The 18,665-nt window shown below is 41.9% G+C and overlaps 1 protein-coding gene and 1 long non-coding RNA gene across 2 annotated transcripts; both read right to left on the reverse strand.

Moving 5' to 3' along the window:
* Window positions 1–375: 375 nt before the first annotated feature.
* On the reverse strand, window positions 376–1,014 carry LOC127310389 (alpha-amylase/subtilisin inhibitor-like). The gene has a single exon (XM_051341070.1). The coding sequence runs from the start codon at window positions 1,012–1,014 to the stop codon at window positions 376–378; it is 639 nt and encodes a 212-aa protein (XP_051197030.1).
* Window positions 1,015–11,634: 10,620 nt separating this feature from the next.
* LOC127307601 (uncharacterized) lies at window positions 11,635–15,366 on the reverse strand. Its single transcript, XR_011746341.1, has 6 exons — window positions 15,077–15,366; window positions 14,891–14,987; window positions 14,649–14,803; window positions 13,689–13,764; window positions 13,411–13,523; window positions 11,635–11,992 (listed from the first exon to the last, which is right to left on the reverse strand). It is a non-coding gene; the product is annotated as an uncharacterized lncRNA (long non-coding RNA).
* Between the last annotated feature and the right edge of the window lie 3,299 nt (window positions 15,367–18,665).

Below are 18,665 nucleotides of genomic sequence, written 5' to 3' on the forward strand. Positions count from 1 at the left end.
ATACAATTCATGCCCCAGGCCACTGCTTGGTGAAGAGCAACCACACACGCATGTGCATCTTCCCTCGCTACAGTAGCGAAATAATGCAACTTGCTCCTACACCAATGACATACCCATATCGATCCCTCGCAACAAAACTCCATCCTCCTGACATATCAATTGCTGAAAAACTAGCATCGACATTGATCTTAAAGCGATCCTCCCTTGGTACCCTCCAAATCATAGCACAAGAAGAATACCTCATGACCCTATTCATGGTTACTCAGCCGTTCATAATATGATTTGTTTCTCAACCTCAATAACACGATGAGTGATATAAATCCCGTTAATTTATTCATGACATCGATCGATTAAGCAAAGTGCAGAAATACAAGCTTAATTAGGTATGACCACATGAGACATTGAACTAGGAATGCAAGGCGAAGGGCACTTCTTGAAAACGATCACGAAAGGCTGGCGCCCATCTTTATCCACGGTTAGCCACCTATATCCCTCGTAATCGTACAAGACCAGATCGCGACACGGCTCCTTGTGGCACGACGCCAGCTTGTACCCGTTGTTGTGTCTCTCTGCACGGAACCGGAACAATTTATTCCTCCTCTCTATCTTCGATGGCACCGGCGCCCCAAGATTGAAGCCGACGGTGACGTGCATCTGGTCCGTGCTGATGTAATCCTTGATGTGCCACTGGAGCTCCATCATGCACATGTTGATGATGTTCTTGAAGGTGAGTAGGAGGTCGCTCGAGAGGCGGGGCACGGAGCCGCCACTCTCCTCCGCCGGCATAATCATCACAGCGTTGCCCCCTTTGGGCCAGCACCGAGCTATGACCGCACGCATAGGGCAGTCGACCGGAGCTATGCTGGCAGCGAAGAGGCATAGGCCGCTCATGTTGCGGTCGGCCGGTAGGATCTGGTAGAGGTTGTTCTTTGTCAGCTCGTGGCCGTCTGTGTCGTAGATTGGCTGCCCCTGTGCCTGTGCAGCGTCGCAAGGGCCGGTTAGCTGGGAGGCCATGGCCAAGCCCAAGAACGGGATGATGACAATGAGGAAAGAGCGCTCCATGACAATGAAAGATAATTTGTGGTTGCTTGAGATACTAGTGGTGATGATTGAAAGACATCTAGAGAGTGGGCTTATATAGATGGTGTGAGCCGATGTTTAATTAGCAACATTTACAATAGACATATGCATATCACTAGTTTATTATTATAGGTAGGATCTTTCTGTAACACATTTTTCGTAGATATAGATCTCGTTTAATGTTATATTCTTTTTATCAACTAGCACCGGCAACATTTTATATGTAATTGATTGGTTTTATATAAACATTGCCTAAGTTCAAACCATTCAATAGCTTTAACCGCTTTATTGTAACCATATTGAGATATTATGTATTTCATGCATGTAAAAATCTAATGTGTCACTGCAATTAATGATGAGAGAGATCGTAGCGATATCAAAGATAGTAAATACCATACCATATCATGAAAATTTAGAAATATTAATGTTAAATAAATTTTGTACACCCTTTTGCATTGAAATTCTACAAATCAATGAAATTAATATACTATTGCATGATATCATCCATTATAGAGATAGTATCATCTACATGATACTACTAATCCCTCCTATCCATATTTGTAGATAGTAGATACCATAACAAAGCATGTTAATTTTAAAAAATTAATGTCAAATAAATTTTGTACATCCTTTTGCATTGAATTCTACAAATCAATGAGATTAATATACTACTGCATGGTATCGTCCATTAGAAAGATAGTATCATATGTATGATACTACTAGTCCCTCCTAGCTATCCATATTATGTGCATATAATTTTTCATTCAAGTCACACTTTGAAAACTTTGACCAAATTTATATATAGTAATATGAAGATCTACTACACCAAATACATATGATATAAAAAATATATTTCATAATAATTATAAAAATATAGTTTATTATATATATTTATATTTCAATCAATACTAGTTCAATGCTCGTGCGTTGCCACGGGTTTGAAAGTTTTTTCATAGTTGTGACAAGCCTGATGATTTGTAATGTACAGAAATATATTGCCATAATATTTTCCAAAAACAATAAAATTCCATGTTGCTTGAAATGTAATTCAATAAGAAGCTATAATTCAACATTATGTATGCATAGAAAGCAATGACCCAACTATTAAAACTCATAGTTAAGTGCATGTGTGTTACTCAAATAAAGTAATCAACCTTGATTAAGTTGTTTGATTTGTTTCACGAATAAGCGTGACTATCACGCTAAGTTTCATGTATTTCCAACATTTCGGTGACTATCATAGTGCTTGAACAAAAACATATATGGTGCCAAGTTAAGAGAAAAAAATACTTGTTGTTAATCTGTAAATGGTGGACATTGGTGTATCCATATGATTTTTTCAAGCCACTTGACCTCCACTTCCGCCCTTTCATAGTGTCAAAATTATCATGACCCCCACTTCCGCCCTTTTATAGTGTCAAAATTATCAGTGGTGCTTTAGACTGATGCTCCAAATCATGAATATGTTGGTTGTGCACATGGTCCAAACTAAGCTCCAGATTTAGTGTTTACAAGATACAAAAATTCAACCAAATCATTCCTCCAAGTAATTGGATATTTTAGTCTCAATTATTATTGGAATTAAAGAAATTATCTAAATAGATTAATCTTGTTGCAATCTATGGCTTCTAAGCTAGGGATGGCACCCGCAGGGTATGGGTATGGGTAGAGCTATCCCATACCCGTACCCGTCACCTTCAATCTTACCCGTCACCCGTACCTATATCCGTCAACGTGTACACGTTTTTTCCATACCCGTCACCCGACAGGGTAAATGGGTACCCGTGGGTAAAAATACCTGCACTTACAACACATCAAATTCATCAAAAAATATGACAAGAGGTGAATCGATCCTAAATAGGGGCCTAATCCTTACTAACCTACCAACAATTGTGAGACCGGAAGCTCGTGAGGTGTTCAGCCTAGCAACATGAAGGCATGATTAGGTAAAAAAAGTACTATAGGCGTTTTGCCGGTGCTTGAATGGGCATGTGGGCTCGCCTAGGTGTAGGTGGCGGCCGCTCCGAACTTGGTCGGTTCCGCGTGGTTTTTTTTGTTTGTTTTTTTGGACTTTTTCACCTCTCTCCCAAACCAATCTCTCCTAGACTTTCTCACTCCCTCTCTTTACCTTTTTTTGCGAGAAATCCACCGACCTATTAATAATTATCAACAGTAGTACAAATAACCCAAAAGGTAAAGAAAATTACAAATTAGTACTCAAACCACCTAGCGACGACTACAAACACTAGCACGAGCCAAAGGCGCGCCGCTGTCCTCGCCCCTCCATCGCTGGAGTCAGGCAAAGCTTGTCGTAGTAGAGCTTGTTGTAGTAGACAGACGAGAAGTTGTCGTGCTAAGGTCCCAAGGACCAGCGCACCAGAGCAACAACCATCGCCAATGATGACAACCGTAGATCGGAAGAGACTATCATGAAACCACACCAACAAACATGAAAACCGACCGGATTCCAGGAGATCCGATGGGCACACAACTCCACGCGCCCCCATCAGCGCTAGATGCACCACCGGAGTGAGGATAGATCGGGAGGACCTTATTCTAACTTCAGGGCATCTCCAGCGGCGCGATGCCAATGGACGCTGAGCGACTGTTTGCGTCCGCCGGGCCGAAAAATGCGTCTCGTACCACCTCCAGCGGGGCGACGCAAAGTGACCGGGCCGTCCGCGACGACGCAAACCTGGCCCAAATATGCGCCTCGGATGCGTCTCTACAGACGCTGCGCGGACGCGCAAAGTGTCCTCTCGCGTCTGGCGGACGTTTCGTCTGGCCCGCTGATACGTCTCAAACGTATCTATAATTTCTTATGTTCCATGCTAGTTTTATGACAATACCTACATGTTTTGTTCACACTTTATATCGTTTTGATGCGTTTTCCGGAACTAACCTATTGACGAGATGCCGAAGGGCCAGTTGCTGTTTTCTCCTGTTTTTGGTTTCAGAAATCCTAGTAAGGAAATATTCTCGAAATCGGACGAAATCAACGCCCATCACCTTATAATTCCACGAAGCTTCCAGAACACCGGAGAGGGGCCAGAGGAGAGCCACAGGGCCACCAGACAGTAGGGCGGCGCGGCCCAAGGGGGGGCGCGCCCCCCTATTGTGTGGCGCCCCCGTAACCCTTCCGACTCCGCCTCTTCGCCTATTTAAAGCTCCCTGACCTAAATCTTCGATACAGAAAAGCCACGGTACGAGAAACCTTCCAGAGCCGCCGCCATCGCGAAGCCAAGATCTGGGGGACAGAAGTCTCTGTTCCGGCACGCCACCGGGACGGGGAAGTGCCCCCGGAAGGCATCTCCATCGACGCCACCGACATCTTCATCACCGCTGCTGTCTCCCATGAGGAGGGAGTAGTTCTCCATCGAGGCTAAGGGCTCTATCGGTAGCTATGTGGTTAATCTCTCTCTCTCTGTACCCCAATACAATGATCTCATGAATTGCTTTGCATGATTGAGATCCATATGATGAGCTTTGTATCACTATTAGTCTATGTGCTACTCTTGTGATGTTATTAAAGTAGTCTATTCCTCCTTCACGGTGTAAGGGTGACAGTGTGTGCATCGTGTGGTTCTTGGCGTAGGTTATGATCATAATCTCATGTAGGTTATGGAGTTAATTATTACTATGATAGTATTGATGTGATCTATTCCTCCTTCATAGTGTAAAGGTGACAGTGTGTATGCTATGTTAGTACTCGGTTTAAATTGCAAAGATCTATTATGCTCTAAGGTTACTTAAATATGAATGCCGAATGTTGTGGCGCTTGTTAACTCCGGCATTGAGGTGCTCTTGTAGCCCTACACAATGAATGTTGTTTATTATCAAACAAGAGTATATGTAGCACAAAGGAAAATAACTTATTTATTATGTGATCAATGTTGAGAGTGTCCACTAGTGAAAGTAGGATCCCTAGGCCTTGTTTCCAAGCACTGAAAATCCGTTTATTTACTGTTCTGTTGCATGTTTACTCGCTGCCATATTTTATTCAGATTGCTATTACCACTCATATACATCCATACTACTTGTATTTCACTATCTCTTCGCCGAACTAGTGCACCTATACATCTGACAAGTGTATTAGGTGTGTTGGGGACACAAGAGACTTCTTGTATCGTGATTGCAGGGTTGCTTGAGAGGGATATCTTTGACCTCTTCCTCCCTGAGTTCGATAAACCTTGGGTGATCCACTTAAGGGAAACTTGCTGCTGTTCTACAAACCTCTGCTCTTGGAGGCCCAACACTGTCTACAAGAATAGAAGCACACGTAGACATCACCCGCCTGGTAGTGACTGATACGTCTCAAACGTATCTATAATTTCTTATGTTCCATGCTTGTTTTATGACAATACCTGCATGTTTTGTTCACACTTTATGATGATTTTATGCGTTTTCCGGAACTAACCTATTGACGAGATGCCGAAGTGCCAGTTCCTGTTTTCTGCTGTTTTTGGTTTCAGAAATCCTAGTAAGGAAATATTCTCGGAATTTGACGAAATCAACGCCCAATATCTTATTTTTCCACGAAGCTTCCAGAACACCGGAGAGAGACCAGAGGGGAGCCAGGGGGGCCCCACACGCCAGGGCGGCGCGGCCAAGGGGTGGGGCGCGCCCCCCTATTGTGTGGCCCCACCAGGGCCCCTCCGAGGCCGCCGGGACGGGGAAGTGCCCCCGGAAGCCATCTCCATCGACACCACCGCCATCTTCATCGCCGCTGCTGTCTCCTATGATGAGGAGGGAGTAGTTCTCCCTCGAGGCTAAGGGCTCTACCGGTAGCTATGTGGTTCATCTCTCTCTCCCATGGTGTGATCTATATGAATGTGTAGATGTTACTCTCGTCTATTATGCTCTAGAGGTTACTTAAATACGAATTCCGTATGTTGTGGAGCTTGTTAACTCCGGCTTGAGGGAGCTCTTGTAGCCCTACACAATGAATGGTGTTTGTCATCCAACAAGAGAGTGTTTGAGAGTAATACTTATGTGTTCATCTATGTGATCGTGAGCTTTGCAATCTAGATGTCTTATGTTATTCAAGTGGATTTTACTTATGTGATCTCCGGAGACTCCTTGTCCCACGTGTGTAAAGGTGACAGTGTGTGCACCGTGTGGGTCTCTTAGGCTATATTTCACAGAATACTTGTTCACTGGGTTATGATTTGAGTTGGATGTCTCTATGAAATTGTGGTGTGTTAGTACCTCCTATGAATGCTCAAAGTGACAGCATGGGGTGTTCATTAGTACTTGGGAATACATTTTTAAGGTTTGCTTTGCAGCCCTACACGGTGAATTAGTGTTCGTTATCCCGCCAGAGAGTAATTCGGAATAGCATAATGAAGTGCTTATTTATATTCAATTATGATTGCAATGTTGAGAGTGTCCACTAGTGAAAGTAGGATCCCTAGGCCTTGTTTCCAATACTGCAAACACCGCTTACTTACTGTTCTACTGCATGTTTACTTGCTGCCATATTTATTTCAGATTGTTATTACCACTCATATTCATCTATACCACCTGCGTTTTAATATCTCTTGCCGAACTAGTGCACCTATACATCTGACAAGTGTATTGGGTGTGTTGGGGACACAAGAGACTTCTTGTATCATAATTGCAGGGTTGCTTGAGAGGAATATCTCTGACCTCTACCTCCCTGAGTTCGATAAACCTTGGGTGATTCACTTAAGGGAAACTTGCTGCTGTTCTACAAACCTCTGCTCTTGGAGGCCCAACACTGTCTACAAGAATAGAAGCACACGTAGACTTCAAGCTATTTTCTGGCGCCGTTGCCGGGGAGGTAAGGTAAAAGGCACTCACACTCCGGACCCCGGCAACTAAGCTATTTTCTGGCGCCGTTGCCGGGGAGGTAAGGTAAAAGGTATTCACATCCTCCGACTACTAAGCTATTTCCTAGCACTGTTGCCGGTGTGTGAGTGCTCGAAGGTATCTCCTTTAGATCCTGCAATTATATCTTTTTGTTTCTTGTTTTTATTTTCACTAGTTAGGCTTGATAGAAAACAACAAAAAAATTAGAGATCTTTATGAACTTTATCTTGAATTAGGACATGATGTGTTTGAAGAGAGAATTAAAAAACCCATGGAACTTTATATGCATGCTTTGAACACCATTGTTGATAATGCTATGGAAAATTCTAAGCTTGGGGAAGCTGATTTTGATGAGCATGATATTTTTAGTCCCCCAAGTTTTGAGGATATTTTTTTCTTTGATGATACTCTGCCTCCTATTTATGATGATTATAATGATAGTGGTATTTTGGTGCCACCTACTATGGAGGATAAAGGTTATTATGATTATACCATGCCTGCAATTTATGATGATTACAATGATGGTTATGGTAGTTTTACTCCCACTATTACTAATAAAATTGATTATGCTTATGTGGAGAGTAATGATACTTTTATGCATGTGAATAAGAATGCTTTATGTGATACTTATATTGTTGAGTTTGTTCATGATGCCACTGAAAGTTATTATGAGAGAGGGAAACATGGTTATATGCATCTTAATAATATTAAGTTTCCTCTCTTTATGTTGAGAATCTTGAAGTTGCGCTTGTATTGCTTTTCTATGCTTGTTGCATTATGCTTACATGACTTGTTTATTTACAAGATTCCTTTTCATAGGAAGTGGGTTAGGCTTAAATGTGTTTTGAATTTGCTTCTTGATGCTCTCTTTTGCTTCAACTCTTATTTCTTGCGCGAGCATCATTAAAATTACTGAGCCCATCTTAATGGCTATAAAGAAAGCACTTATTGGGAGATAACCCATGTCTTTATTTTACTACATCAATTTTGTTTTATATTTGAGTCTTGGAAGTTGTTACTACTGTAGCAACCTCTCCTTATCTTTACTTTATTGCATTGTTGTGCCAAGTAAAGTCTTTGATAGTAGGGTTGATACTAGATTTGGATTACTGCGCAGAAACAGATTTCTTACTGTCACGAAATTGAGCAGCCCCGTCTGCAGGTAACTCAGAAAATTCTGCCAATTTACGTGCGTGATCCTCAGATATGTACGCAACTTTAATTCAATTTGAGATTTTTCATCTGAGCAAGTTAAGTGCCCCAGAAAAATTCGTCTTTACGGACTGTTCTGTTTTGACAGATTCTGCCTTTTATTTCGCATTGCCTCTTTTGCTATGTTGAATGGATTTCTTTGTTCCATTAACTTCCAGTAGCTTTGGGCAATGTCCAGAAGTGTTAAGAATGATTGTGTTACCTCTGAACATGTGAATTTTTGATTATGCACTAACCCTCTAATGAGTTTGTTTCGAGTTTGGTGTGGAGGAAGTTTTCAAGGGTCAAGAGAGGAGGATGATATACTATGATCAAGAAGAGTGAAAAGTATAAGCTTGGGGATGCCCCCGTGGTTCATCCCTGCATATTTCAAGAAGACTCAAGCATCTAAGCTTGGGGATGCCCAAGGCATCCCCTTCTTCATCGACAACTTATCAGGTCACCTCTAGTGAAACTATATTTTTATTCCGTCACATCTTATGTACTTTACTTGGAGCGTTTGTTTGTTTTTATTTTTGTTTATGTTTGAATAAATTCATGCTTGTGTGGGAGAGATACACGCTCCGCTCGTTCATATGAATACATGTGTTCTTAGCTTTACTTTTAATGTTCATGGTGAAGGTTGAAACTGCTTCGTTCATTGTTATATGGTTGGAAACAGAAAATGCTTCATGTGATAATTGGTATAATGTCTTGAATAAATTGATACTTGGCAATTGTTGTGCTCATATAGATCATGTTTAAGCTCTTGCATCATGTACTTTGCACCTATTAATGAAGAACTACATAGAGCTTGTTAAAATTTGGTTTGCATAATTGGTCTCTCTAAGTCTAGATATTTTCTGGTTAAGGTGTTTGAACAACAAGGAAGACAGTGTAGAGTCTTATAATGCTTGCAATATGTTCTTATGTAAGTTTTGCTGTACCGGTTTATACTTGAGTTTGCTTCAAACAACCTTGCTAGCCTAAGCCTTGTATTGAGAGTGAATTCTTCTCGTGCATCCAAATCCTTGAGCCAAAAACTATGCCATTTGTGTCCACCATACCTACCTACTACATGGTATTTCTCTGCCATTCCAAAGTACATTACTTGAGTGCTACCTTTAAAATTTCATTCTTTGTCTTTACAATACATAGCTCATGGGAAAATAGCCTTAAAAACTATTGTGGTATTGAATATGTTGCTATGTGTCTTATTTCTTATAAGTTGCTTGTTGAGCGGTAACCATGTTTCTGGGGACACCATCAACTATTCCTTTGTTGAATATCATGTGAGTTCCTATGCATGTTCGTCTTGTCTGAAGTAAGGGAGATTTTCATGATCAAATGGTTTGAGTATGCATATTGTTAGAGAAGAACATTGGGCCGCTAACTAAAGCCATGAATCATGGTGGAAGTTTCAGTTTGGACACAAATCCTCAATCTCTTATGAGAATATTATCTGTTGTTAAATGCTTAAGCATTAAAAAGAGGAGTCCATTATCTGTTGTCTATGTTGTCCCGGTATGGGTGTCTAAGTTGAGAATAATCAAAAGTGAGAAATCCAATGCGAACTTTCTCCTTAGACCCTTGTACAGGCGACATAGAGGTACCCCTTTGTGACACTTGGTTGAAACATATGTTATGCAATGATAATCCGTGTTAATCCAAGCTAATTAGGACAAGGTGCGGGCACTATTGGTATTCTATGCATGAGACTTGCAACTTATAAGATGTATTATGCATAACACATATGATTTATTACTACCGTTGACAAAATTGTTTCTATGTTTTCAAAATAAAAGCTCTAGCACAAAAATAGTAATCCATGCTTCCCTCTGCGAAGGGCCTATCTTTTACTTTATTGTTGAGTCAGTTTACCTATTCTTTCTATCTTAGAAGCAAACACTTGTGTCAACTGTGCATTGATTCTTACATATTTGCTTATTTGCATTCATCATATTACTTTGTGCTGACAATTATCCATGAGATATACATGTTACAAGTTGAAAGCAATTGCTGAAACTTAATCATCCTTTGTGTTGCTTCAATGCCTTCTACTTTAATCTATTGCTTTATGAGTTAACTCTTATGCAAGACTTATTGATGCTTGTCTTGAAAGTATTATTCATGAAAAGTCTTTGCTATATGATTCAGTTGTTTAGTCATTATCTTTACTATTGCTTCGAATCACTTCATTCACTTCATATGCTTTACAATAGTATTGATCAAGATCATGTTGGTAGCATGTCACTTAAGAAATTATCCTTGTTATCGTTTACCTACTCGAGGGCGAGTAGGAACTAAGCTTGGGGATGCTTGATACGTCTCAAACGTATCTATAATTTCTTACGTTCCATGCTTGTTTTATGACAATACCTACATGTTTTGTTCACACTTTATGATGATTTTATGCGTTTTCCGGAACTAACCTATTGACGAGATGCCGAAGTGCCAGTTCCTGTTTTCTGCTGTTTTTGGTTTCAGAAATCCTAGTAAGGAAATATTCTCGGAATTGGACGAAATCAACGCCCAATATCTTATTTTTCCACGAAGCTTCCAGAACACCGGAGAGAGACCAGAGGGGAGCCAGGGGGCCCCACACGCCAGGGCGGCGTGGCCAAGGGGTGGGGCGCGCCCCCCTATTGTGTGGCCCCACCAGGGCCCCTCCGAGGCTGCCCTTCCGCCTACTTAAGGACTCCGTCGCGAAAACCCTAAACGAATAAGCCACGATACGAGAAAAGTTCTAGAGCCGCCGCCGTCGCGAAGCCAAGATTCGGGGGACAAAAGTCTCTGTTCCGGCACGCCGCCAGGACGGGGAAGTGCCCCCGGAAGCCATCTCCATCAACACCACCGCCATCTTCTTCGCCGTTGCTGTCTCCTATGATGAGGAGGGAGTAGTTCTCCCTCGAGGCTAAGGGCTCTACCGGTAGCTATGTGGTTCATCTCTCTCTCCCATGATGTGATCTATATGAATGTGTAGATGTTACTCTTGTCTATTATGCTCTAGAGGTTACTTAAATACGAATTCCGTATGTTGTGGAGCTTGTTAACTCCGTCTTGAGGGAGCTCTTGTAGCCCTACACAATGAATGGTGTTTGTCATCCAACAAGAGAGTGTTTGAGAGTAATACTTATGTGTTCATCTATGTGATCGTGAGCTTTGCAATCTAGATGTCTTATGTTATTCAAGTAGATTTTACTTATGTGATCTCCGGAGACTCCTTGTCCCACGTGTGTAAAGGTGACAGTGTGTGCACCGTGTGGGTCTCTTAGGCTATATTTCACAGAATACTTGTTCACTGGGTTATGATTTGAGTTGGATGTCTCTATGAAATTGTGGTGTGTTAGTACCTCCTATGAATGCTCAAAGTGACAGCGTGGGGTGTTCATTAGTACTTGGGAATACATCTTTAAGGTTTGCTTTGCAGCCCTACACGGTGAATTAGTGTTCGTTATCCCGCCAGAGAGTAATTCGGAATAGCATAATGAAGTGCTTATTTATATTCAATTATGATTGCAATGTTGAGAGTGTCCACTAGTGAAAGTAGGATCCCTAGTGTGGGGACCCCGGACTAGCTGTCCGAAATTCCCTGTTATGTATACAGTTCACGATCCCATGATTAGTGCGCCGTGAACACATAATCGAACTGATATCAAATTACACCATCCAATTACAAAGCGGAATAAGAAAATTACAACATGGTCACATGACCGATAATTACATAATAGCCTCGAAGGGCCTAACTAAACATCAGAGTAGAATCATCACTTCAGCAGCGCAGTACCCAAGTCATCTGCCATAACCCTACAGGCAACTGACTGGGAAGACGTTCCTAGCTCGCATAGACGTCGCCAACTCCTTCTTCATCTGTCGAACTCCTTCAAGTCTGGCCAAGTAAATAGCCAGGGACAAAGCCGTGAGTACATTTGGAATTGTACTCGCAAACCATTTACAAAGTAACATATCAAGGAGAACAAGGTACCGAGGACTAACTAGGAGATCAAGAGGGAATGACCACTTATATAACAAGAATATGTTATGTAGAAGAGAAGAAGTGTTTTAGTGGAGTTAGCATCTCAACTTCATGGGTGAAGGAGATGAGAGAATATATCTAAGACATCACTACTTGACTCAATTTAGGAAGATCTTTCACGACATAAACACTTAGGAAGGGTAGACCCCAATTTTTATCAATTCCTTTCCGACCACCTCATTGTGGTCATCAACCATTTTTCCAGTACTCCGAGTACTCCAACACAAATCCCGTTTCTTTCCTTTGTCAAACATTTTCATAAACAAAACACATCAGGCTAAGCAACAGCCAATCCAACCGTCCATGACCGCGGACGCGGCTATTCGAATAGATTTAACTCTGCAGAGTTTGCACACTTTCCCCACAAGATCTGATAAATCCGCCGGGATCATCCCCGGGCCATCATACGAAAGTATGTGGGTATCGGATAACCAGTCGAAGCCTTTCGCCCATTCTAATTAGCAAGAGGTCCTACCCTATGGAGTATGTACCTCCCCGGCACCGTGGCAGCTCACCTCCTTTTGAGCGTGGCTCCACCGCCAAGCCAGGAGACCCATAGTGTCTTCCGGACGGGTCAGCCCCGAAGGCCTCCCGTTATACTATTGTCCCAACCTCGACAATCCGGACTCGGGGGTATCCGTACCCTTGTATAGTTATGCGGTGCCTCATGCTAAAGAGAACGAACGTCGAGCTAAGCCCCGTGCCCATGTTGGAGTAATGTGGTTGCGCTAGTTTGTTGTCATGGGTGAGTACTTAGGCGCCAAAGTTTTCGTAATATCCCAACCACTTTCTCATCCCCATCATTTTTACCAAATCCTTTCCTTTATCAAATTCTCACTTGGGCATAACATTATACCCAAGGTTTTAACAAAAACTTTTACAACAAGGTAAAACCTTGAGGGTTTTCCCAGCCTAAAGTTTATGCGTGACTAAGATGTATAATAGCATAATGATTGCCATCATAACATGAAGGGGTGTCAAGGTCATCCATACTCCAATTGAGCATGAATGGAGATGATCAAAAAGTAGAGCAATTTTAATGATATAATCCCAAGTTTTTACTAGAATTAGGGTGTCAAAAGGTGGGGAATGTGATTCACATACTTAGAGTAAGTACGCAAAATATCGAGAGGGGACATTACACACTTGGTGGCAAGTATGTAAAAGAATCAAATTAAGCAAACCCAAGGAGACGCAAGAAATTAAGAGACCAAGGATAGAAAGATCTCAACCAAGAACATGGATATAAAGAGTCAAAGTAAATGGCTTGCCTTGGCTTATTTGTCCCTGTACTTCTTCAACTCCATCAAAATAAGAATTCCCACAGTACAAATAAAATCCTTGTCCGATTCCACTTCTTCTTCTTCTCCGGAATTGTTCGCATCTAGCGCCGGAAAATATAAAAGGAACACAATCAATCACATTGCATCAACAAGACAACATTCAACAATCAACAACCAACCATGCAGCCAAGGTATAACATACTAAGGACTTATAGATACCACAAACAACTTCAAGAGTTTTAATTTAGAAAACCCCATTTATTTACCTAGTAGAGGTATGAGTGCATCACAACTTAGCAATTGCCTCTCTCGGTTATCACCATGGTATAAACCAAACATCCCCTGGTAGATAACATCATAAAGAGGACAAGAGCATTAGTTTGGCATCAAACACATTCACAGTACATTTTCACACATTTTGGGAAAAGTAGAAAACAGTTTTCCTAACTTAGTTGGCTCACACAACACAACATCCAAAATAGGAAGCAAACCATATTCCACATCATTTGAAAACTTAAGCAAAACAATAGGGCTAATGTTAAGTTGCAGAGGTTTTGTTTTGCAAGCATAAAACAAAGGTTGTCCATTCCTAATAAAGAGAGTTGGTCAAGGATTTTAAATAGACCAACAAGTTTTGGTCCAACAATGCATGTCACACATATACCTTACTAACAGTAACGAATATGCATGAACAGAGACTAATAATATTTTTCCTAGATGGCCAGTACTAATACAAGACTAACCCAGTTGGAATCACCCAAAAATATTAAACCTACAATTTTAGGAATTTCTTTGAATCTGACTGTACAGAAAACAAGATCTGTAAGCCATAAATCGTAGAAAAATCCTAAAAATATGAGACCACTGGCATTTGAAAGATATCTAAACAGAGATGCACACACAATTAGATTTGGGTTCAAATTATTTCTGAAACTCTCACAAATGGATTGACAAGATTACTGCATATCTATACCATTTGCTTTACCTCTGGAGTTACAGAACAGGTAAGGGTTTGAAACTTGTTTGAGAAGATTAAGAAAACATTCAGTAGTCCTACAGAACTGGAATCACTCAATTTGGTTCAAATATGGATTTTTGGTGATTTAAAAGCTAACAGCCATGTCTGCAGAACACATAGAACAAGTTTAATTCACCACAAATCGTACATCAATCACAAAAATATGAGGTCAGCTGCATCTGAAAGGTATTGAATAGGTGGTTCTTACCCAATTTGTTTCACTCAAAGATTCGTTCCCAAGCTCCTGGTTTAATTCGACAAAGTCAGATCTGACCAGATCTTGACCTGTGAACCATTTCAGTTTTAGGAGGTCAATCGAAGTGAAACCACCGCCAAAATGAAGGTATTGAAGAGGGCTTTCACCTACAGTTGAGTTTGCTCAAAAAGGTTTCGTAAAACGGAACAAATCTAACAAACAGTGAATCTGCATGTTTACAGAACTTTATTTACCGCGGACAATCCGTAACGTATTTGAGGATGAGACCAACGCCAAGTTGGAGATATTTTCCGTATCTATCTGCGGAACTTTGAATCACTCGATTTGGATCTGTGCACGAGATTTGGTGGATTTTACAAGTTCGTACCAGAATCTGAAACAGCAAGATAGCAGAAATTACTGCAAGGATTTGGACGAACTTTGCTCAAGAACTTCAGATCTGAGGATAGCTCAAGCTTCTCCATGCTTGGACCAACATGCACCTGCATCAAGATCCAATCTTAGCAATGGAGGAAGAAGAAGAGGAGATTAAACCACCTAGGGTTGGGGAGAAGATGGAGAGGGAGGCTCTCATGGTGAGGGGAAGCTTGAGGGAGGAGGGAGCTTCATCTTGGAGTTCTTTCCATGGCCATGGCCGGCCATGGAGCTAAGAGGAGCAGCATTTTCGTGGGGAGTGGAGAAGGAGAGTGTGAGGGAGTGTAGAGTGAGAAGAAATGAAGCAAAGGGGAGTGGAGGTGGCCGGCTAGGGGGTATTTATAGAGGGAGAGGAGTGGCTGCCTCCTTTTTTAATTGGCCAAGGTGGGTGGCTGCCCATTTAATTGTTGGGGTAGTTGGGAGTCAAGGCTTGCAAGAGAAGAAAGTGAGGAGGAAATGGCTGGCCGAAATTTGAATGCATACCCAAATTGGCCGGCTACAATCTTGCCAAACAAGTGAACAATGAGAAAGGTGCACAACATTCATGTGTATAGACCAAGGCATGATGTTGAGAAGATAATGTCAATGAGTGACTTTAATGATGATAAAAGATAGGGGTAGATACATATAGATAAAAAGGAGTATGAAGGTGACATAAATCTTCAATTCATGAGGTCAAGGTAGTGATGGAAAAGAATAGAGGATCGAGATGGGTATGATGAAATATAACTTGTTCTTCAAATAAGAGGTCAATTGGGAGGGATTTGAATTACTCCCTGAGTCTAGGGTTTAGTTGAAGGGAGTCCAATAGAAAGTATCAAGAGATCATCTACTTGATCAAGAGTTGGAGGATGAAGGAACATTATGGGGTAGATCAGAGATGTACACAAGATGTGCAAGAGTTGTCATTTGAAATAGAACTTGTTTGAAAAGTATTTGAAACACCTCAATTGTCTAGGGACAATTGGGAATGAACTCAAGTGGAATGGAATTTGAAAATGTTGAGAGAACTAATTGGAACATAGGAGTTTAAAATGTTCTACTTACTTCCTCAAGTAAAGTAGAGTTTTCTCAAATGTAAAATAAGCAAGAGGAAAAACAAGAAATGGTATAGGTATCATAAACAAGCCTTTTGCTGAAAAGAAAGTAAGATAGAAAATAATGTTTTAGAAATCAGTACTTGGCAGAAATGAGATGAAAAACAAAACCCATTTTAGTTCCTTGTTTTCTTTGAAGAAATATTTTGAGAAGCTTTAATAAAACTAGAAGTGGTTTTGTGGTCAAAACCAGAGAAGGAAACAGTAGGGTTTTGAGAAAGAGAACTAATTTAGGGAGAAGTGTTCTCAAGGGTAGATGATGGCTACAAAATGTATCCATCATTCCCACTCTTGGTTTTGTGAAGATAAACTTGGATGAAAACAAAAACAAGAGGTAAAAGAGGAAGAAGTGATCTGGTGCTAGAACATGGGATAGGATACCAGATCAAGTTGAATATATGAGTTGCAAGGATTGACTGAGACATGCAGGACGTGGAGGTTGAAGAGGGTGTTGCATAGATGGGATCCATGCCTTGAAATCAACAATAACAGTTGTGGGTGCTTAGAGATTAATTGCCTAAGTCTGGACATTTTAAAGCCCGTCAACCCAGATGGTCGACATGGCCTCAAAACCAACAAGGATGAGTGGGTATAGGAGAAGGATGCAACAAGGGGTAAGTGATCTCAAGTTTGAAATCAAGGATGATTTGAGCTAGATTTTAGAGCACCAAGAGGAACTTCAAGAGGGCACACTCATGTTGCCATAAGTAGAGAGGTTGGTGTAGTAAGAAGGAAAATAATTTTTCCTAAGCCACACATGTGTTTTATTTGGTGAGTTGCTTGTTTAACCACTAGGGGTGTCGTTCTATGAGGTAGCTCAAGACAAAATTCAACAAGCAAATCAAGACAATTCATCTACCAACAGATCAAGGCAATTCATCATAGCAAACAGATCAAGGCAATTCACCTTAATTAGTCTATAGAAAAAGTTTTTGTTCCCCCTGATTTTTGAAATAAGGACAACTAATCAAGGTTGAAAAAGTTGGGGTGTTACACCTAGGCCTTGTTTCCAATACTGCAAACACCGCTTACTTACTGTTCTACTGCATGTTTACTTGTTGCCATATTTATTTCAGATTGTTATTACCACTCATATTCATCTATACCACCTGCGTTTTAATATCTCTTCGCCGAACTAGTGCACCTATACATCTGACAAGTGTATTGGGTGTGTTGGGGACACAAGAGACTTCTTATCGTAATTGCAGGGTTACTTGAGAGGAATATCTCTGACCTCTACCTCCCTGAGTTTGACAAACCTTGGGTGATTCACTTAAGGGAAACTTGCTGCTGTTCTACAAACCTCTGCTCTTGGAGGCCCAACACTGTCTACAAGAATAGAAGCACACGTAGACATCAGTGACCCAGCGTCAATGTGTCTTCTCCACCAGTACTGGCGCCGAAGCGTCACTTCGGCAGTCTGCGGCCGCGTAAATGGTGATGCCTCGCGTGGCGCGCAACAGTCGCCTACCTCTGCGCACGAAGTAATGGCGATGCCACGCGTGCCGCGACCGTCGCCCGGCCTCCGATCTATATAAACAGGGGCGCGAGCATCTCATCTCCTCCCCACAAAACCCTAGCCGCCGCACTACCTCCACCGTAGCGCCGCTGCCGCTCAGCCTCCACCGGGGCCACCATGAGCAGCGCCGGCCGCAGCCAGGCTACCGCGCCTCCACCTCCACCTCCACCTCCCACTCCACCTCCCTTGGCCTTGAGCTCCGACGAGGAGTTTGACTCCGATGACAGCACCGACCTCCTCGACCCGGTCAGGGACGCCGAGGCCCTGGCTGAAGCGGAGAAGGAAGCAGAGGAGGATCGGGCGGCCCATGCGGCGGTTGACACCGAGCTGGAACAGCGCAGGGTGGCGGCCGCCGCAGCCGTTGACAATGTATTAACTTATCAATGCCTACGTATTGTAGACTAGGGTTTAGTTGGATGTAGAGGGCAAGTAGATCTCAAAGGTTTCAGCCGAAAAGTACTCGACGATTATGAAACTAGGGTTGTGTTGACAATAGATTCGATCCTTTCTTTGCCCCTCGACTCCCCCTTATATAGGAGGCGGAGCCGAGGGGTTCGTGATACACAAGTTACAGAGTCCGGGAGGGTTTCTAACCCGTCCCGTGAAATTACAAGTCTCTATATTTCCTAGTACAACTCTAACTTTCCTTAACACCAATTGGGCTTCCGATCTTTATATTCTTCGACTTGTGGGCCTTCAGTAAACCCCGGGTACCATCTTTGGCAGGCCCATTGGGGATGCCTATGTCAGTAGCCCCCGAGATTTTGCTTGAATTGAAGAATCAGGGAAAATCTCCAACTTAAATCATTCAATAGTCTTGCCGAATTTATCACATATCTTTTGGATACGCAAATATTATATTGTACAGGGATAATGGTAGTTGGGGCTAGTTCATCTGACGGATCAGGTACTAGTTAACTGCTCTAGTGGCAATCCGCAAAAACCTACTTCAAGATCACGTCCCTGGACATGATCTCG

This window comes from Lolium perenne, chromosome 6 (genome assembly GCF_019359855.2).
Source record: "Lolium perenne isolate Kyuss_39 chromosome 6, Kyuss_2.0, whole genome shotgun sequence".
Taxonomy (NCBI): Eukaryota; Viridiplantae; Streptophyta; class Magnoliopsida; order Poales; family Poaceae; genus Lolium; species Lolium perenne.